At 33.4% G+C, this 23,240-nt stretch overlaps 3 protein-coding genes across 3 annotated transcripts; 2 read left to right on the forward strand and 1 right to left on the reverse strand.

Moving 5' to 3' along the window:
• Positions 1–931: 931 nt before the first annotated feature.
• Positions 932–1,760, forward strand: LOC148232338 (uncharacterized). Its single transcript, XM_088191826.1, has 2 exons — positions 932–1,176; positions 1,236–1,760. Exons 1-2 carry the CDS (start codon positions 1,059–1,061, stop codon positions 1,625–1,627), a joined length of 510 nt encoding a protein of 169 aa, XP_088047952.1. The 5' UTR covers positions 932–1,058; the 3' UTR covers positions 1,628–1,760.
• Positions 1,694–3,895, reverse strand: Sras (Ras converting CAAX endopeptidase Sras). The gene is made up of 6 exons (XM_088191825.1): positions 3,758–3,895; positions 3,444–3,688; positions 3,220–3,387; positions 3,082–3,150; positions 2,947–3,009; positions 1,694–2,878 (listed from the first exon to the last, which is right to left on the reverse strand). Exons 1-6 carry the CDS (start codon positions 3,838–3,840, stop codon positions 2,676–2,678), a joined length of 831 nt encoding a protein of 276 aa, XP_088047951.1. The 5' UTR covers positions 3,841–3,895; the 3' UTR covers positions 1,694–2,675.
• A 2,677-nt stretch (positions 3,896–6,572) lies between these two features.
• Positions 6,573–20,926, forward strand: FBXO11 (F-box protein 11). Its single transcript, XM_088191760.1, has 12 exons — positions 6,573–6,852; positions 12,608–12,845; positions 12,918–13,085; positions 13,325–13,529; positions 13,599–13,776; positions 13,840–14,064; positions 16,892–17,136; positions 17,208–18,035; positions 19,338–19,518; positions 19,590–19,737; positions 19,805–19,903; positions 19,972–20,926. The coding sequence occupies exons 1-12, from the start codon at positions 6,756–6,758 to the stop codon at positions 20,099–20,101; spliced, it is 2,742 nt and encodes a 913-aa protein (XP_088047886.1). The 5' UTR covers positions 6,573–6,755; the 3' UTR covers positions 20,102–20,926.
• The last annotated feature ends 2,314 nt before the right edge of the window (positions 20,927–23,240 follow it).

The following is a 23,240-nucleotide window of genomic DNA, read 5'->3' on the forward strand; positions in this document are numbered from 1 at the left end:
TTACCAGTAAAAATACGAAATACCAGTTTAAGCTGCAGAAGTCGTTTGTTGATTGAATTATATTATATACAATTGATAATTGATAAAAACAGATGTTTCTAATTGCCAGACATTGTTTGTCTAAAGTATAATTAAATTGTTACCACGCTGGACTTTACGTTTGTAGCACGCTTTGGACTCTAATATTATTATATAATATACTATAAAAAGTATTAAATAAATACAATTTGTGATAAATATAATCCTAAATGTGTGCCTATATTGTGTAATAATATTCATATGTATGTAAAATATATTTATATTTAATTAAAAGCCATTATGAAAATACAAAGTCTATTTTATAAAAGCGATTTTTTTTTGTTATTGCTAGTGGAAAGTATAAATATTTAATGGGCGATAAAGTAGAATGTTTACTTGCATTCATAAAACATTGCATTGTGAAATATGTAACAGAAAAGTTTAATAAATAAATAATAATATGGAAAAAATCTGTAGGTAAAATGAAGAACGAAATTTGTAATATAGATTTAGGCAGTGAAGCCAATCTCAATGTCGACAACAAGATGACATTTGTCTATTTTTAAACACGTATCTTCTCAATCTGTTCTGAGCGTTTGACCTTAATATAAAAAAATCAAGCTACTCGATTCTTTATTATATCGATGAATAGTATATAGTATCTGATTATATAAAAAGTATATAAATGAATATTAGTTTTAATTTATACTTATGATTAAAACACCTAAGGAAATCCATATACAAAATGTTATAGTATTTATTATAGTTAATATTATTACAATTCAACAATGAATTTATAAATACATTTATGATTTTCTATTATCATTGATAGTATAGTAAGAGATATAAAGATAGTAAGTTAACATCTGTTAGTCTCGATTGTATAAATAGATTTTAGATTTACTCAATTATCTCACAGTTGTAGCTTCTCAAGCTGCTTGCTAAAAATAAGTTTTAACGTTTTGCAATATAGTAACATAGATATGTTGTTAGTAAGCCACGTGAGCTCTTTGCCATTGCTGCGATTTTGAATCAATCACATGGACAGAGTATTATCAATCAGAACACACAGAGGATGCAATGGACAGTCGGAATATGTCCGGAAAAGTTTCTGTATCAGCATCGTTTTCGTGATAGGATTCATAGGAATATTCGCAGGTGAGTTATCTCTTTTATACATAATCAAGGATTGGAAATCATCGATAAATTCTTTTCAGGATATTCACTAGGACGCATATCTATGCAACATGAATATATATTGAAACATCAAGAAAGTAGCTTTGTTCCTCAATACGTTGTGAAGAACAGTCCCGAGATTACTTTTGAGCTCAACGTGTTGGCTGTTACGATTGATACGTTATTAAATAACACTCTACACGTTCAAGAAAGTGATATAAGAAACGATTCAATTAGCAATATCGTCGATGTGATCAACTGCTTAGATGTGACGAATATAAATTCAACGATGATTGATAATCTGCAGGAGAACGTTCAGAATTCAAAGATACTATTGCCGACTTTCGTTAGGAGGCTCGTTCAAGAGAACGTGCGACAAATCAACGAGTGCTACATGAGCACGAGTTTAAAATTGGAACATACAAACTTATGATGGTAAGTTTAGTGGGTTGTTTCACTTATTATGCGGGTATTGTTGATATTGAAATGATAAAATATATTTTATATACTTGTTAAATCATAGAATTTATTATAAAATGGCGTAATATATGTATATTTGATAATGATAACGTATTTTTAATTTATATAAACTAAACATTGAAGTATTTTAATAGAAAATGAGAAGACAATACAGTCAGTTTTATAGAAAACTTACAAACAATGGACGGGATAGCAAATAGTTTGTATACAATAAATTTAACTTGAGCTTTTTTGGTATTTATGTATGTGCAATCAAAATTTGAGGTAGAATTATATGTGCATTAAAAAATCACTCGTCGAAAGTTATACTAATATATTTTATAATATACAAGATAATAAATTTAGGCACATTACGGCGAAACTAATTAAAATTTCAACAATTTTTACTTACTAATACAGGAAAGTCAGAGACTTTATACATACACATGTCAGACTTTATAATTATTAATTTAATTAAGTAAGTTTTTATTAATTTATATATTTAATTTAATACATGAACAATCACTGGTATTTATTAAAATATTAGTTATGATAATAATAATAACACATACTACCGAACATTTAATCTTATGTCATAAATACCCTTCTAAACCATTTAATACTTTACGTATCGTCAACATAAATTTCAATATTTGTATAATACATTAAATAATAATTTATGTAAAGCTATGATATACATATTGAATATTCTTAAAAATATGTCAATTTGACTAGTAAACAATGAATTGCACCTATGATTATATTCTTTATACACACAGAAAGAAACACATTAGTATACAAAAGAATAATATATAAATTACAAAAAAAAAAATATATATATATATATAGTAAAGTTGACATAAATATAAAAATAAATCACAAAATAACTTTCGATATAAGTATCATAATACATTTCAAAAATACTATTTTTATGATGTAGTTTTAATTTAGTCGATAATGTTTAACTGTAAATATTTGTGATAATATTGAATTAACATTTGTGTCTCGTTAGGTTTTAAAATTTAATACTTTTCGAGTAGTTTATTATGATAATAACATGGATCAGTTAACGGCACTAAAAGTATACCCCACAAAATGAGACCGACAACGAATAATATTGATATAATTATTCCCTGCTTTAAAGGATATAAACGAATAGCACCAAAGTTAGGTAAACCCATGTGATTGCAAAAAGCGTGTGCTATGACGGGAGCAGCTAGATGACCTAAAATATAACAAACGTTTCATACAAATGTTATATCATATTATATAAAATAACAAAAATTTTAATACCAGTTCTAAAGAACAAAAAGGCAGAATATGCTCCGAATAATGTAGTATAAGAAAACTGAAAAACTGTAATATATGTGAATAATTAATCTTTAAATCATTATAATTAGTAAACACAATAGCAATTACGATACTTACATGATTCAATAAACGTTGATAAGAAATTTTGACCATTTTTTAATCTTTCAAGCGCGTGATGAAAATGTGCTGTAAATTATAAGCATATAATCGATACACGAGCAAAATTACTTGATATAACTTATTACAATTATGTACCTATTCCAAAAAAGAACGGACAGATTATAACAGCCGCTGTGGGCGAAAAACTTTGTAATATTAACGGCATCATACAGGCTCTATAAACGAGCTCCTCCGTTAAAGGCGCCACTACGTGTGTTCTCACCCACATCAAATCGTTAAAATTGTTCCACCAGTACATTGGCTCTAAAAATATAAACTATCATTATATCGAACATATTATGATATCAATAAATAATTACCTTTATATATACTCCACATTCCTGATATAGTGTACATCGCCAAAGGGCCCAAATATAAAATCGAAGTGAGCAATAAAGGTAAAACGAGTGCCAAAATCAATCCAGGAATTCGTATCCCCATATTTTCAAGTAGAGTTGCTTTGCTGAGCGATTCCTCTGATAGATTTATCCATAGAAATATAGGAGCGACTATGGACATGATGAGGGCGCTTAAAAATCTTTTTTTGATCACGGACGGGTGATTCCTGTGTCGGTATACAAATCGTTAAAATTTAGGGTTATGAAAATAAATTTTAAGCTTTGCGCGACTTTACCTGTTCAGAGAGTCGTTCCATACGTAAAAACTTGCGACGTATGCAGAAGACAAAAAGGCACAGGCGCCCGTGTCGCGCCACATTTTGAATCAAAGCGCCCCTTTTGACAGCTGTTCTTTCAGTCGTTTTGTTTATACGTCAAGAATGTCGGTCTAAGCACCGTTAATTACGGTCATTCGAAGGTAACTTTTATTTCACTATTTTGTGCAAAACACTGCAATTGCCATTTAATTCGTACTATTAATAACGATTGAATTTTATTTTTTAACTTATAGATATAATTACATAAAAACATTTTCTGTTCCAGTTTATATTTTTTAACTAAAGCATTATACATTTAACTTTTAAATTTAATCTATTATCGGATTAACGTTAAACAGCGACTGCTAAACATGTATAATGACTGATAATTGTACGATAACGCTTATCGTTGTCACGATGTTGTTTATTATTATTTAACAATTTACTGCACTTAGGGGACACTTGGCTAAATATATAGCGAAATTTATAATAAAAAAATTAATTGGTTTCTGTATTTTTTATTAAATTGTTATTTTTCTAGAAATATAAAATTTAACTAATTATATTTATCTTTTACGGTAGTAATTATTCATTTTCTATGCTTAAAGCCTAAATTAAAGTATTGCATTTACTTTCACGCGTCCATGCTATACCGCTTTGTCAGAGAATTTTGCAAGAGAGAGATGGGTTAGTATATCGGGTGGTGAGTATATCGGATGGTGAGTATATTCCCTTTTCTCTTTCATGAAATTATTTTTTATTTATTATTTTTGTATACTATATGCTTATAGATGTATATTTTATTTTAAGTAATTTAGGTTTAATTTTTATATATATATATGTTTTTTTGGCAACAGGAGGTGACGGGTGGCAATTAGATACAGACTAAGCCGCTGCAGTAGTTTTTTTATTGAATATTTATAGCTACATGTTTAAACTTAAGTGTGTGAGTGGAGGGCGGGCGACGCCCGCACCGGCATACGAGCACGCCAGAGCTGTCACGAGAAGAGTCTGTTACGCTAGTGCTACCAGAGTGCCGACAAGTTTTGGCTATAACAAACCTAAATAAATACATATATAAATGGCCCCCTACATTTTTATTTATTATTTTTTTAAATTATTATTTGTAAAGAAAAAATGTAAAACATATATTGTGTTTTATTGCGAACGTTTGAAAAGCCGCGCGTGCTTGATGTCATCGGATCTGAGTAAGAAGTGCGTTTGCGTGCGTGCGTAAATAATGACAAAAAGGCATAGCATGGTCTCGTTCTACGCTCGATTAAAAATATTTCAGTCTCTCGACAGTTAATAAAAATCGGGTGATGGTTCTTATTGTAAAAAATTATCTCGAATAAATAAATTCCAAATAATAAGCATAGCTCGTTAATATTACCTACTTCAGAGTCACTATCTTTATACTCTGATTAGTCATATCCAAAAAACTATCATTTAATTTACGGAATATAAGAGCTTAACAATAACTAAATAATTATTTTAGGGCCATGAAAAAAAAATGTATGGGGGGGGGGGGGACCCGGCAGCAATTTTAAGGATCACCCCAGGCAGCACATACCCTATATAGGCCACCGAGTACAAGCCACAAAAATTAGGTAAAATTATGTTAATTAGGTAAGAAGGTCGCACGACAAAAAGTCCTCGCGGTAAAAAAGGCATATGGTAAAAAGGTTGCACGGTAAAATGTATACAGTGAAACGGATACGGTAAAATAACAGTGAATCAAAAATGTTCTATAAAACAATTTTTTTTTCAACTTTTTACTTTTATCTTTAGATCAAAAGTCGTCATTCTAAACAAACTTAAATTAGGTGTTATATTATGTCTGGTTTGTCAAAATCTACCTGCATAGAAGAATGGGTCGGTTGCTGTTGCAGTGGTGCGAAGATTGAAGAAGAAGACATGGCCGTAAATATTCTAAAAGTTTTGGTAAATTTTGCAATGCAAGAATTTTTCTTATTTTTTAAACATTTTTTATGGATTCGACAGTTTACTGTGTTATTCATTAAGATTTTCAAATTATTAATATTAAATAACAAATATACATTGTTTATGAGCTTTATTAATATATTTTATCTCTCTATATTTTGTGAGCTTTAAACATTGATATAAGACACGCTTATCTCAATAAAAGCATAATATCCATATGATTTTTGCAATTAATTTGCATATTTTTTCAAGAGGGGTGGAGGGGCAAAAGTTGGTCAGTCAGTTGTCTTTCAAGATTCATTAAATGACATGCATTTTTCTGACCAAATTCAAGGGCGAGGGGCAAATGCCTTTTCCTCAAATTACGTCCCTGTGCATAATATAATTAACAGTCCATTATATATGTGAGGGACTTCGACGCGAGCCGATGTTCAGTAGGAAGTGGCACGACACTCCGCGTCTTTAATTAATAATTTAAAATACATAAAGTATTTTTTTATGATATTTGTACATCGAAAACTAAAAGAAGTAAAATATATTTATTTGGGGGAGGATACCCTAGAAGGCAGGACAATAGCGAACAAAAATGCGAATTTTTCAAAACGCAAATTCGCAGACGAAGAAACAGAACGAATTTATATTTGCATTTTAAGTAGAATATTATTTGTTTTAGTCAAAGGGGCGGACGCCCGGGGGGCGTCTCCAGCTGGAACCGAGGCGAAGTCGCGTGTCACACGTCGCACGTCGCACGTCGCACGCTGCGGATATTATTTCGGTGCGTTCGCTCTCAAAAATAGAAAAAGGCGTTCTGCGATCTACGGTCGCTGGGGAGGGCGGCGGGGGGGCGATCGGTGCGAAGTTAGCGGCGGACGGAGCGGCTGCGGCCGCGGCCGAGACTCCAACCGGGACGAGGGATCGGGCTGTTAAGCCCGTCCGAGACCGGCCCGGCCCGGACCTGCGCCGCCACCCCGGCCGACCGCCCCATGGCGACGGCGGCGAGCGTCTGACGAGGTCGCACCGCCACCGACCCGACATGCCGAGCGCCACCTTCTCGTCCGGACGCTCGTACGTGCGTCGATCGCGGCGGAAGGGCGCCAGTCGCCTTCCGCTGCCCTCCAGGGCTCACTCCGGTCAGTACCCCCTAGACCCCACACCCCGCCCCTCACCCCCGCGCGTCCTCCCTTCGCTCCTCCTGGCGCCTCCGCCCTTCGTCCCTTCACCCCCCCGCCCCTCTTCCGTCTTCTTTGTTGTCCTTCCGATCCCGCATTTACGTCGTTAACCTCGATTCGACAAAAATGTCTACCTAATTTGCATAATATCCCGAAGCACCCCCCACTCTGCCGAAACAAATATTTGGCCATAAAATCGTCCATTGTTTATTAATTAATCGTTACATCGAGGTCAAATGTCATTAATCGTATGTCTGAGATTGAATAAAGAAAATTAAAAAAAAATGCCAATGGCAACATTGCTTAAAAATGCACTCTTCTACTTTACATTGTTTACACTGGTGTTACTCGAAACAATATAGTTTTAAACGGGGTTGCCGAATCAGAGTCGGGGGCAACTATCATATCTTTATAACTATATCTACCTTGATTGCATCACTCATCGTTGAATCAATTTTTTATACAAACTTCCATTTAAAACTCAAAAACCCCGTTAGTAAAAGTATCACTATATTTTTAATGTAATAAAATATATCTAGCTTGTTTTTGCCATCTACACGATAGTAGTCTTCCCTTGTGTTGAAACGGTGATCAACTACAAAAATAGGATTCAACTTTCCAGCCATTTCCATGGGGCCTTGTACCGCGAAGCAATTTGTAGTTTGAATCGCGATTTCCCGTAGTATCCTATGGAAAATGAATTAATTGGTACTGGACTCGTGCAAAAAAGTCACCATTTACATACACTACTACAATTGTGACGAAACTAGGCTTACAGGCTCTTAAATTCTTTCGACTGCTTTTTAGTTTAAATTGATTGCTTTTCTCTTTTTTTAGAAGACTGAGCACTACGTCATTTTAGAAGTTTCTCACTATTGGTGTGAATTTTCAATATTCTGTTATGAAGCTTTTTCTAGTCTTCAAGAATCTCTTTTAGAGTAGCTGAAGTTATTTCATCCTATGAGGAATACCTCCAAATTCAGGTTTTCAGCTACTGCCGCACTGTACTTCATGATCAGGATCTTCTCCTTAAACATATGCCACAGGCATACCCTTTTATTTCATGTCATAAAGTTGGTAATGTATCATACCCTTCTATTTCATGTCACGAAGCTGGAAGTATTACAAACTTCAAAGCACATAGTGTAGTGCTTTGATGTAAAACTTTTTGAAATTTGATATGACATTCTGGTTCATTAGCTGAATTATAAATAAAGAAGCTGATTTCCATATAATCTTCTGTATCTCTAAATACTTAAAGCATCTTTGAAAATAAACTTTGTAACACAACCTTTTGTGTTAGATGTCCAGTAAATTTCAAGTTGACTTCTGAGTGTTTCTTAAATGCACTTGGTGTTTCAGAATAATACACTAAAAGAGCAGAATTGGCCTGTGACCTTGTTCTTCCCTTATGTAGGTTTTACTGGTCAATTCAAGGTTTTAGTAGTTGATATCCTTCACCCTTCATGAAATTTAAATTTATCAGCACTTGCTCATAGTGAAAGTCATTCATCCCGTTAAAGTTCTTAAATCAGTCGATTCTTCAGAGTTTTACCTAATATGTTTGGCTTTCAGACAGACGACTTCTTTGCCAATGGTATCTCTTGCCATTTGCCTTTGCTGGGTTCACAGTAGCAGCAACTTTTTAATTTCTTCAATGACATTTACGACTCCAATATTCTTTATGATCTTTTTGTTCTTCAATATAGTTGTTGACTCCATACTCAATTAGCCCTTTTTTGTCCTTCTTTGTTTCAATAGTGATTTTCTTGACAGTTTTAATGTTCATAGTATGGGTCATATTGATTTAGTGAATTAATGTATGAAAATGATAATATTATGTCCAGGGCCGGCCCAAGGGGCAGGCAGTACAGGCGATCGCCTGGGGCGCTAGATCTTGTGGGGCGCCGTGATACCAAATAAAGGCGCAATATTCACTTAAAATTATCAAACAATATTGTTAAAGAATATAATCTGATATTTTTTTGTAAACACTACTGTGTACTCTTTAGTTTATTGCACGCGTAAAAAATCGCGACAAAAATAAAACTACAAATTCTTAAATACTCACAATCGCAAAGAAGAGTATGGTGTAAAATATATGTAATATTAAATTACTTTAATTTGAATTATATTTTTGCGCTCATGTAATGAGTTATTAAAGTATTATTAGGGGGGGGGGGGCGCAAATTTAGTTTTTGCCTGGGGCGCTAAATAATCTAGGGCCGGCCCTGATTATGTCACTGATAGACACCAAGAAAAATATTTTAATATGTGTATATTGGTTACCTAAAAAATAACTGTTTTAACATATAGAATATATATTAAAAAAAATTGTGCTGCTCAAAATTTACATCCAAGATTTTGGTAAATAAAATAGCAATTTTTGTATAAAAAAAATACAGTGAGCGGTCAAATGATTTTTTTGACAATGCGTATGAAAGCAATTTATCCGTAAAATATGCAAAAATGAATTTTCATTGAGTTGACGAGAAGTAAATAAAATAGTACAGTTAACTTTATAATAAGATCCTGTAGAGCAGTTATCGGCTAACTTTTTTACCCATTACCCAAAAATATATTTATTTATACCAATGTTAACCATTGATTTGAAAGGTAAAAAACCATATACTTATTTAAATTACAAAGGTTTATTTGAATACAATTATAAATATAAAATAAATGCAATAAAATCAATTAGTATCATTATGAGACAGAAATTCGAGAAAACTTTTTTTACTTTGGGTTTTGGAGGAATGATGTTTCATTTTTGATATAATGACATCAAAATTGGGGTATTTTGATGCAGAGCAATTTGAGTACTGTCAGGATCCAATCGATTTCTTTGTTTTGTTTTTATGTTCATCGGAGTGGAAAATCCTTGTTCGCGAAGGTAAAGGTAGATTGTTGCAAAAGACAACAACTTTTTGCCTGCTTCCTCATGTGAAATTTTGAAAGTCTTTGGAGTTATTGACATCCAAAAATATGACAGATATAGTTTGTTACCAAATTCAATCCGTGCTTTATTATCGGATCGTTCAAGAAATGCCTTTGCTAATCCTTGAGGCTCTTCTGGTAAATCAGCAATTTCACATTTAAAGGAATACACAATCCAACTGACAGTATGTGAATCAAGATCTGGAAAGTAATCAGAGAAGCTTTCTTTGAGTTTGGTTTGATGCCTAATAACTGTGTGCTTGATATTGTCAAAAGTAATGTTTTCACAATCTTCTAAAAACATAGATAACTTCAAAGAAACAGCTATCTTGTTTTGTTCTGCTTTCTGTCTCCAATATAACAAACTTTGATCCAAACGCTGAAATCTTTTCTCTGGCTTAAATTATATTGATGTTTCTCCTTGTACTCAAATATATCAGCTAAATATGCAAAATGTGCAACCCACAAAGTGTTTTTAAACTTATGTGTGAGAACATTTTCACTCGAGAGCCACCTCACTTCTGTATGATAATGTGGGTCTGTATATTCAGCCTCACCATCTGTACATAATTCATCAAATAGTCGCTTGTTTAATGCATGTCCTTTGACAACTTTAATAACATCATGCATGATGACTTCCAGTGAAGGTTTCAAATGTTTCACAAGCAATGCCTAGCGATAAATCATGGTGATTTAATTTAAATTTTTGGATTCTTCTCTCTCTCGCCAAAGCCGAAAATCCACTAACATGACCCAACATAGTATTAATGGAGCTCCATTGACAGATAGTATTTCCACTTTAAATTAACGTTACTAAAGAATTCATTAACTTTTTTATATACATCAATTCCACGAGATCGCAACTCGAGAGGATGTAAACCTTTGTAGCGAATAAATACCATCAGGAAGTGTAACTATTTTTTCCGTTGCGTGCACCACTGCCGTTACTGGTACTAGGGCCCTACGAGTCCAACCCTTATGAGCGGGCACCCAGCTTGTGACGGCCGGATGAGCGGAACCCACCCCCGTAGTACTATATATTTTATTGTAGTTTCATTAGTATTTCTCCCAAATGCACGGGGAAACGTGCTCTCATTGGCTGGCCTGCATTGCTTTGCTCTGTATGCATGGCGTATCATCCTTGTCACAACACCACCCTCTGATCTTCGGGAGCGGTATATGTTGCCTCAGTTCCCCTCAGGGACGAGCTCTTTGTCCCAGCTTGCGTTACTCTGCTATGCTTTGTTCGTCATATGTAGTGCCTCGCGCCCTACCTCGGATTGCCAGCCCGAGAGGTCACTTCCCCTCAAAGGTTTGGGTTTTAACATTGTGAGGGGTATAAATACCATCAGTTTGGAATTACTACTGTCTGTAGTCATATCTAGTTAAATAGCAAAATATTTACTTTTTTTTTATTGAAGAAATAACTTGTAATAAGGGCACTGAATTTAGTTTTATGGCTTCTTTCTGACCACACATCAATTCTAACATTTTCAATGCTGCTAATTTAATCAAATCGTCATCAATTGTATATGGTTTCTTATTTTGGGCAATCCAAGCCACTTCAAAGCTAGCTTTTGATGCTGAACGTTAATCGAATGTTCCTCTCATGTTGTTGTTCAGTCTTTGTCTTTTGACAGAAACCTTCATAGTAATCCTGCAGGTTTGAAGATAAATATGGGTGTAAATTATCCAAGTGTTTCTTAAACTTTTTGAAAGATTCTGCAGTCATTATTCCTCTGTCTTATATTTGTGTAAATCCATAATTAAGGAACTCTTTCTTATTGATGCCATCTGATGGGTAAAAAAAAGTTATCAAAACAAATCACACGTTGAAGTAAAAGAAACCTCCTCATATACAATATATGTAAGTCAGTACTGTGTAATCGTTGCAAACATTTTTTCCTTTGTAGAAATTTTTTTTTTTATAAACATATTTTTCGATACACAAACGAGTTAAGGAAAATTAAATTTTACTCGCTGATAAATAATGAACCTTCGATGACGATTATGGGTGCTAAACTGATATATATTCGTTGAAGTTGAGTCAAATAATAACAGAGTGAATTTCACTGGTGGAAATTTGACTAGTAATAATTTATATATTATATTAATTATATTATTAACCGGGGTAATTTAACCCGGTTAGCTGACCACTGCTTTAGAGTAAAAAAATTGCTATTATGCGTAAATTTTTCTCAGCGTTTGACAGCATAGAAGTAGAGAGTGAATCCCCGGGTTGAAAATAAAGAGAAGCAAAATTCCGAACAAAGCTGGTACCTTGCAAAGAACCAGTGAACTGCAATACTTTCTATGTCTAGACATAAGTTGAATTCTAGGGTTCAACTTATCTTTTGATGTAAATTGCAGTACATAACTTAGAGAATATAAATGTCAAAAAACATGTATGAATTGGTTGATTAATCTCAATATTCATGGATATACAAGACAAGTATACGAGGATTGGTGCTTTTGGGATGTTGTATTAGAGTAAATTCCTAACAGTATATGTTGAGTATTAAAGTTGAAATATGATACATTTCCAAGACTAATAGTGCTTGGCCAAATATTTTTTATTATTTCATTATGGATTATTTGAGTGTAATGTTTTCTATACATTTTTAATTTCTAAACCTAGTAGTTCACTACTTTCGAATGATTCAGACATTTCCTATTCTTCTGTATTGAAAGAGATATGAAGATGGTATTATATGTATTGGTATGAAGTTATGAAAAGATAGCTCAAGTTTTTGAATATTAATTATATGTTATTTTACAGCCGAGCCCTGCGAGCCGCCCTGCCAAAATAACATTCCAGCTCCAGGGGTGGGTAGCAGCGGGGCTGTCGCCTCGGCAGCATCTAGCAGCGCTGCCGGTAACGGCGGCGGCGGGGGAGCATCGGGCGGAGGTCCAGGACATCACAGTCCCTATGATCTCCGCCGGAAATCGCCCCCCTCGCATCACGAAGCCGGCAGTTCCAGCTCGTGTATGCTTCCCGCTCGAAAGAGACCTCGCACGTACGTATCGATCGATCAGAAACATGTAATAACATAAAGAATGTGATTCTATCGTGAAATTTTAAATTACAGATCCATTTCTCAAGGCGTCGATGCTTGCAACGTATCACAGTATTTACAATACGAACTGCCCGATGAAGTTCTTTTGTGCATTTTGTCATACTTGGCCGAGCAGGATCTGTGTCGCGTCGCTCAAGTCTGCAAGAGATTCAATACGATAGCCAACGATACAGAGCTATGGTAATTTAAACATTTTAAACTTAAAGCAAACTTTGAAATGATCGAAATTTATCATTACTCCAGTGAGTGCTCGAGGAGAGTAGTAAGTTCCGTAATGGTGTGACTTCTATGACAGATTCTCCTTGAACAAAATAAAAAAGTACTAGTTTAGCTCAATATATGACTCGCTGAAGAATTTGATGTTTATTATGCATCTTCATACTTCCGGACTTAGATAAATATGTTCTTGAATGTTACAGGAAAAGTTTATATCAGAGCGTATTCGAGTACGATCTTCCACTAATCCACCCCGCACCATGCCAGTTCGAATTTATGTCACCCGACGACTGCGAAGCCGACAATCCTTGGAAAGACAGTTTTCGTCAGTTGTACAGAGGTGTGCACGTTCGTCCCGGTTATACGCACTCGCCCGATTCGCACATCAAATATTTCGACACAATACGGGTAAGAATGATAATCTATAACTCACTATCTCTGTAAACATTGTTTAATTAATAAAACGGTAATTTACAGGCTGCGTTGGAGTTTGTCGAAGGCGTAGCCGTCTCCGGCAGCGGAAACAGTAGTAGCGAGGGCTCCATATGCAGTACGACAAATGAGTGCATTCCTCCACGTCCGGCATTAGTCTTTCTTCATGCAGCTATTTATCAAGAAGAATGTTTATCTATAGATTCGGATATTCAGCTCATAGGTAATTATAAATTATATGCTAGAATGCTTAGAATTTGTATTAAATGTGGATGTTTTTGATCAGGTTGTGCACCAGGAAACGTGGCAGAGTCAGTTATATTGGAACGCGAATCTGAAAGCACGTTAACGTTCTCCGATGGAGCGAAGCGAGCTTACGCCGGCCACCTTACTCTCAAATTTTCTCCGGACGTTACGTCTACCATGCAGCATCATAAACATTACTGTCTCGAAGTTTCCGATAATTGCAGTCCGACGATAGATCATTGCATTATTCGAAGCGCAAGCGTTGGTTAGTATTACTATATAATGGTGTTATTATTGACTAGATTTTGATGAGATAAGATTATTACTTTCATTTACAAGTATGTCTTCACGGTCTTGTATATCAGTGAAGTATTTTGGGGGTACAAAGTCTACAACATTATCTTTGCAATGCTTATTTGAATCTGTCCTTGAAGTGACAATATTATTTTTAAACTTCATCTGTCCCTCAAATTGATTAAATTTTGCTACAAAATTAAAAAATTACGGTCCGCTATTTTCGCAGAATGGATCATAATGTGTTAAATTGAATGGATCATAATGTGTTTAAAAAAATATAATTTATTTTATTGGGAATATTATATTTACCAGTAGCATAACAATTATGAATACCTAAATTTATTATAAATACACTTATTACATATATTTTGAGAATGTGCTTTATAAACAATCTTTACACTGCAATTTTGTAATGCATTATTATTGTCGGATTTCTGGCAAATGTGTTATCTGCCTCTTTTTTGGCCACGTGTGCTTGCTGCTGATGATCCTAAAGATGCAGATATTGCTTTTTGTTTCATTATCAGTTGTTGACAATTACCCGCTCGCAGCAAGTGAATCCGTTTTGTCATATGATCTTTTATCAATAATTCGCCAGCAGTTTCAATGAAAAGTCACCTTGGATAATGTTTTTTAACATTCTAATCTGGACAAGCACTTATGAAATTAATGAATACATTCTATACTGATGTATCTAATATAAATGAAAACAGGATTCGATCATTTGTTTTTCCTCTAGTACTGTAATTCGCGATTATTTTGTCTAATGTATCAACTGTTCTTTTTGTTGCGTTATTCGTTTATACTATTTCGAATGAAATTTGAAAAAATAGAATGAAATTATGTATACTTGAGCAACACATGTAGTCGTTTTTTCTCAATATACCCGAGTGACTAGTGCCGCTCCAAAATCCATGGTCCTTAATTTTGTTTCGAAATGCGAGACAATGAGACGCTTTTTCTCAACAAAGAAATGCTTTTACACCTTCAAAAAACATGTGTGAAAAGAATGTTTATCCGGGTGTCTACTATGACCGAAATTCGCAGAATACGTTCCTTGAACAAAACAAATGTTGGGAAGGCCAACCTTTTATTATTGTTTAACGCTTATCTCAAAAATAGGTGTGCTTTGCAAATTTTTGTGAAGTTCGTGTACTTTTTTGTATTTGTTGTTTCAAGACGAAACATTTTGTTTCAACGAGCTCAATAATTCCATCACGGTTAATTTATTTCTAGTTATTTAATTTATATGCAAATCTTCACAAAACAAACGCTGATACAAATTTGATATTTATGTGGATCAATTTCGTTCCAAAAATTATTAGCTATTGTATATACAATAAATTCAATAAAATTATATATTTAAAATGTTCCATAATTTTTTCTGAATTAATTCAATCGCAGCTAATCTTAATTCTGGTTATAATCTAATATAAAGTTATAGTTTTTTCAGAATCATCTAATAATTCTTTAGTTTTATGAAAAGTGCTCTGAAGAATAATGCCTTTATTTTATTAGGAATATATGACACTAGAGTAGTATTCTTGAATAAATGCAAATGTCGATTTATAAACTGGTTGCCTTTTACTTCAATCAATATGTGTGGAATTAATGTTTTAATTCTGCAGATAGTGCCAATCATAATCATTTTTTGATAAGTAATATTAGACCAAGTTCATAAAACGTAGAAAAGTTATTAATTGTTACATTTCTCTCGTGCCTACTTTGATTTCTTTCAGCTGCTTCAGTAGCTATTTTTCCAGTATAAATTAGTTTTTGGCATATACATCCATACCCCGATTTACGCGGTAGATACGTTTTTCGCAAACCCTGTGTAAATGGAAACCGGGTAAAAAATGCCAAGGAATTCATACAAAATCATAAGATAGGTTCCATTATATAAAAAAAAAAACGCTTAAACGAAGACATTGATTTCATATTAAATTTGAAGATGCGTTCCGAAAACTATGCGTTCGTTATATGAAAATATTTATTTAAAATTATATTTTCATAATTGTAATACGTCGTGAGTATTTTTAACGTAATATTTTTTTTTATAAAACAAAACATTATAACTTTTTAAACTTGAAACAAAACTAAAATTTATTCATTCTCATTTTCACTGCTGTCTTCTAACATTCTAACCATTTTCTTCATAACTGGTTCGAAATCGCTTTCATCATCATTAGAAGAACCGGTCAGTTCAATTCCACAATTAGCGGAAATGTCCATGTTATCTTGAGTAGTTTCAGAAAATTCTTAACAGGTGTAGTAAGGTTCTTAAAAATCTGTTTCCACAAAAATTTTCTTTTTAATTGTAGATTTATTAATGTAATTCAAATATATATGACATTATATTACCATGGGAGAGCCATTGAAAGTTGCAGTAGTACAACAAAGACAAATGTTAGCCTTCTATGGATGTTTTTTTTTTTAAAAATTATAATTTTTATTAAGTTAAATGAGGCATTCTCTACAAATTTTATAACCAGATTTAGTGGAGGACTCAGCTACCCAAAAGTTTTAGGGCACATTTTCAATTTTGTTTTGTCACTATTGATTCCGTTAATATTTCTCATTGAAAGCTGAAAACCACTCCGATTCTTATTAAATTCTAGGGTCACACATCCTGTGTTCTGCATCTGATCGAATCATTATTAATGGAAACATTTGTAATTTATTTTAAAAAATGTCAAAAATGACATATTTTTAACATTAAAAACCAAATTACTAATACTGTTTTACCCTCAATATGAGATATAAATATTAATGAATATCATTTCTTTTATTATCAGTTGGAGCTGCAGTGTGCGTTAGCGGTGCTGGTGCTAATCCTGTAATTAAACATTGTGACATTAGTGATTGTGAAAACGTCGGATTATACGTTACTGATTACGCACAAGGAACCTATCAAGACAATGAAATATCTAGGAACGCGTTAGCCGGTATCTGGGTGAAGAACTTTGCAAACCCAATAATGCGGCGCAATCACATCCATCACGGCCGTGACGTAGGCATATTCACATTCGAGAATGGCTTGGTAAGCATTTAAAACAATTTAAAAAATCCATCTATTGCAACAACGATTGATTATTAAATTTTCCAACACAGGGTTATTTTGAAGCAAACGATATTCACAACAACCGTATAGCCGGCTTCGAAGTCAAAGCCGGCGCAAATCCCACAGTCGTCCAATGTGAAATACATCACGGCCAAACCGGAGGAATATACGTACACGAATCTGGACTCGGACAGTTCATCGATAACAAAATACACTCAAACAACTTCGCCGGCGTTTGGATAACGTCAAACAGCAACCCGACAATAAGACGAAACGAAATATACAACGGGCATCAAGGCGGTGTTTACATATTCGGCGAAGGGCGAGGCCTGATCGAACACAACAACATATACGGCAACGCTTTAGCGGGCATTCAAATCAGGACAAACAGCGATCCAATTGTGAGGCACAATAAGATTCATCACGGCCAACACGGCGGTATATACGTTCACGAGAAAGGTCAGGGACTCATCGAGGAGAACGAGGTCTATGCCAATACCTTAGCCGGCGTTTGGATCACCACGGGCTCGACGCCTGTTTTGCGACGCAACCGCATCCACTCTGGCAAACAAGTCGGAGTTTACTTCTATGATAATGGTCACGGTAAACTAGAAGATAACGACATCTTCAATCATTTGTATTCGGGAGTTCAGATTCGGACCGGGAGCAATCCTGTAATTAGAGGCAATAAGATATGGGGCGGGCAGAACGGAGGCGTCTTAGTTTATAACGGAGGGCTCGGACTTTTGGAACAGAATGAGATATTCGATAATGCCATGGCCGGTGTTTGGATCAAGACTGACTCTAATCCAACGCTGAAGAGAAATAAGATATTCGATGGTAGAGATGGCGGCATATGTATATTCAACGGTGGAAAGGTTTGTATTATTATTAATATATTACATATAAAAGAAAAAATCTGAAGGCAACAAATTTGCTAGTTTGTTAATCGAACTATTGGACTCTGAAAGTGAGCTTCGTCTGTCATTAATAATATTTTGGAAAAATCCATAATTTCAGTAATTTTTAATAAAAAACAGATATGATAAATTTGAGAATGTATGTTATTAGACTTATAATTGTTTTCGATCCTTGTAAAGAGTTTTACAATTCTTTTAGCTTCATATTATGCAGTTCTTTACTTGTTAATGAAACTATTATCTTATATTCCATATATTTGTATAAAAATAAGCTTCTTTCTATCTTCATTTTTTACAGTATTTACAGAAAATTGATGAAATAGATTTTTTAAAATAAAATAAAATGACTATTTTAATTTTTCATTATATGGCAAGATTTTTAATGATTTAACTTAGTTTACTAAGGTTTGAAATAGCGTTTCCAAATTTGGTCTCATTTTTTTTAATGCCGATTTTTTGTTAATTTACAGCGTAATTCATTGTTTTTTGGCTTTTTGTATGTTGATCGCAATGTCATGACGAATCGTGACATTTTTATATAAATTTAACAATGAAAGAAGCATTCATCTCTCATGTAAATTCCTGTTATATTGCAACTTTATCTATTGAATTGCGAAATGAAGTCACTAGGAATCAATGGGATTTTAGATGTATACATTTCCTCAATCATATACGTTTCAATGCCCATAATAAGGATAGTTAATGCTGTGTTAAACCACTTGCAACTGGTAGCATCATCTCTGAACCCTTTGGCTGCTGAAATCTCATGTATCGGCTTTTGCTACTTTGGCGAAAATTTCTGTTGAACGAAGAATCAGCTAGGGTATTTGATTCATGGGTACATAACACTTTTATATACAATCCAATTTATTTTTAAAAATTATTAAAAAATAACTGACCCGGACCCACCTTTTCCTATGCAGTCGTTGTAAAACAATTAAAAACGTTCATATAAATTTAATTTTCAACAAAGAAAGACTATGATAATTTTTTTGAAAAATTTGCTGAAGTTTGAATTGAGAATTCCCAAAATACAAATTTCCGAGTTAACTCAGACATGACCGAGAAGGATATATACGTCCACGAGGAAATTGGTGCAGTTTTAATAAAAAATATAACTGATGGTATAATAATTAATTTTATCTGAAATTCAAATTTCCCACAAAACCTTCTGTAAAAATATCGTATCACTTGGACAATTTTTGAGAATTATTGTATCGACACGAAATGACTTAATAAATATTTTTGCTTTTTATACAGGGAGTTTTAGAAGAGAATGATATATTTCGCAACGCTCAAGCCGGAGTGCTCATATCGACCCAAAGTCATCCGGTCCTGAGAAGAAACCGCATATTTGACGGTCTGGCGGCGGGCGTAGAAATCACAAACAATGCGACAGCAACTCTGGAACACAACCAAATTTTTAACAATCGATTTGGAGGTGTGTATCTTTTCGTTATTTTTAGAACGTCGCCGACGCTGTGACGCTAAATAAAAACTTATTTTTTTAAGGTCTGTGTTTGGCATCTGGCGTCTCTCCATTGGTCCGCGGCAACAAGATATTTTCCAATCAAGACGCTGTGGAGAAAGCCGTGGGCGGAGGCCAGTGTTTATATAAGATATCGTCGTATACTTCTTTCCCTATGCACGATTTTTACAGGTAATATTTAAATAACGATTGTGGGATTTGATATATATGACAATACCTAACACTATTTATCTTTCAGATGTCAAACATGTAATACTACAGATCGCAATGCAATTTGTGTAAATTGCATCAAAACTTGCCATGCAGGTCATGACGTCGAATTCATAAGACATGACAGGTTTGAATCTCTATAATGTTAATTAAATTAATTTATAATTTTATATTGAACTTATTTTATTTGCTCAGATTCTTCTGTGATTGTGGTGCGGGAACCCTCTCGAATCAGTGCCAGCTGCAAGGAGAGCCGACGCAGGATACGGACACTCTCTACGATTCTGCTGCTCCTATGGAATCTCACACGCTCATGGTCAACTGAATTTTGTCCCCTATTTCCTCTTGTACTCACGAAAAAAAATAATCGCATCTCATTATGTGTGTTTTTCATGTGTAAGTGTTTGTTCGTACGGTTTAGAGTGATCGTTTCCCCGAAGAAGAACTCGTCGGATAAAAACTCGTGTAAACAGAACAATGATAAGAGTTGTGTTTTTTTCTAATTTAATATTATATTGTAAATAAGTATGTTAAAACATATATTATATATATTTGGTAAATAATTATTGAGGCAGTCCTTATGGCAATATAACGGGATTCTAAAGGCCCTTATTGTTTTTCGGACACAATGCACTGTAAACGTAATGTGATGGAAATTGAAATGTGATCCTTATTATCTATAAAAAAATAGCATGAAATTGATTTTTGAATATAGTAATACTGCCGGAGTATTTGATTTGTTTTAAAGTTAATCGTTTGAATATTAACGTACTGCCAATTTATTACGTTTTCTGGCAGTATCTTAAATAAATAATTTTATTTATTCGACTATTAAAAAATTATATATTAATTAGATATGTTTTGATCTGTGTTTATTTAAAATAATGGGCCTAAATCGCAAACAGATTATCAAGCTTTCGGATTAAATAAATAATTACATGTATTTGTTGTCACTTAGATGGAATAATTGTTTTTATATAATCGTAAATGAATAATTTGCTGTCTGATGAATTTTTAGCAAACGTTTAATGTCTTAGTGGTGTATTGCATTTCATGCGAACCGGACGTTATTCCTCCCTGTTTTTAGTACGTTTGCTAGATGAGTTTGAAATTATCGTCTTACATAGCTAAATTTTTAAAGCCATTTTAACGAACAAAATCTCGTCAGTGCCACTTGCGATACAAAATTGTCGATTGAGATGATCTCGCACAATATTAGGCAATATTATGGATGTTGGATTATATAAATATAGTAAATAGTGATAATTGGTGTATTTATCGTTCACAAACATAATGATTTTTGAGGCGGGTGGCATGCAGACCAAGTTAGGATAGTGTTAATATTGTTAAGTGACTTCAATACTTGGAACTCAGTCATGTGTGTAAGTTTTCAAAAAAAAAAATATCGTAAGATTACAAGCGTGTATAAAAAACCTATTCAACTTTTTAGATTTATTTTTTCGGTCACAAATATAAGAACATGTACTTTATCGAAGGGCGGATGGTCTATGTTTGGCTTTAAGTGTGTTAATTCATAATATATCCGTTTTTTGTACATAAAGTAAAGTGTTTAAATAAAGTAAGATTCGGACGTTTGCAAATCTTACCCTTCTTAGCCTCCTCGTATTTTTTTGAATATATGACGATCATTTGCCGAGTAGCGAACTCGTTTATGATTTGTTGAACCTTGAGAAAAACGCTATTTTCAGAAATCTTTGATAAAGTATTAATAATATAAGTAAGATATTATGTTATGTAAATTAAGTAGGAACATGCCTAATATTTGTAAATGCAAGATTGGTCATCGTTATCGATAACGGTCGGTGGTTCATATACGTCGCAATAAAACTATTTTTCCACTGAGAGACGACACAGTCTCGTGCGCCACCGTACATACACTTAATCTTCTTGCCTTGCGTAACCCTTACCAATCTCGCAGATGTATATGTCATGCATTTTTCGACTAAGTCGTCGATCTAAATCAGTAAAATCAAACTACGATTAAGTGTTGTGAAACATTTTTATTATATTATAAAATGAAACATATTTGTGTATATGAAGAAAATTTTATTAAATCAGATAACGGATTGTATGAGGAATAAGGTTATTTTAATCGCGTGCAATAGTTTCCATTGCATAGATGGTAATTTGTCACCACTCTCTGAATAATATGTAATTTATGAAAATCGTTTAGCTTAGCATATTTTATACATTGTAATAGTGACGGATTGTCGTGTTTCTCCCTCTAATGTTTAAATTGTGCCGTTAACTTTTGTATAATTTACGTCGTAACAGTCGGCCTCGTAAAACACACAGCATGGGACACACATTTTATTTTTGAGACAATTATTTTACGTTTATGATTATATTATAATGTTTAATGTTTAGCTTTTTTCATGTTTTATAAGAATGACTGAAATTTATAAATGTATGATCGCAAAAAGTATAAGTATGTTAATCGTAAACTATTTTATATTATATATATTATATATCACATCTCATATTTATTTTTATTTTTTAATTTTTCATTCAATGCGAAAAATTAAGGTATATGTACATATAAATAAATCATCAAATAAATAAAATCTGACATTGCTAATTATAAAAATATTGTTTTTCAATAATTTTATTTGCTTCACGAATTATTGCGCGCTAATCGTTCGTTATTACGCGCAATGAGAATCATTTTCCGAATGGCAATGTATTATCGTTTTGTTTACTCTGTTAGTTACTGATTTTTTTAAGTTTTATTTAATACGTGATACTATATTTTATGTAATTTGTATAGCCGACGTTGTCGTTTAGCGAACGGCTATGGCACAATCACTTGTGTGCCATGCAATCAAATGTTTCTAATTGGAATAATCGGTTATGCGGATTCCCACATAAAATTAAATTAGTTTGATAATGAGTATGTATCATATTAACTTAATAAAAATGTACTACTACTTATTGCTTCATTTTATTTCATAAAACAATTCGAAAAGGTGTGGCGACTGTAAGCCAAATAAGAACCACTTTAAAACCGCTCTTCTAATGTGAAAGCCTGAGAGGTCCTTTATAAAATAATTAAAAATCGCTGTCTTATCACACGTTTCTGAGTGCTTTTGAGAATCCTCTCTTCGTCAGTTTGGAGTCACAATGGACGGTTGATCTTAGATCAACCAACTTTGGAGCTGAATTAAATCAAATCGAATAATTATTCCAAGAACTCAAAATAAGTACCCGCATACAGGTTTTTAATTTTAAATTAAATAAGCAATTAGATATTTTTAAATAAATTAATTTTATTGTACTCACGTGTATATAATCACAATTTATAAAGTTGTTGCTGGTTATTACATATATGTATTCAATGAATTGCAAATTGTAATAAATATTATATGAATACTATTCATATAATTGTGGCGATCACACAAAAACGGGCAATTGTCTCATTGTTAATGACCGTGATCAAAAACGTT

The sequence above is a fragment of the Plectrocnemia conspersa genome, unplaced genomic scaffold, assembly GCF_051122295.1.
Source record: "Plectrocnemia conspersa isolate PC_06_02 unplaced genomic scaffold, ASM5112229v1 ptg000009l, whole genome shotgun sequence".
Classification (NCBI taxonomy): domain Eukaryota; kingdom Metazoa; phylum Arthropoda; class Insecta; order Trichoptera; family Polycentropodidae; genus Plectrocnemia; species Plectrocnemia conspersa.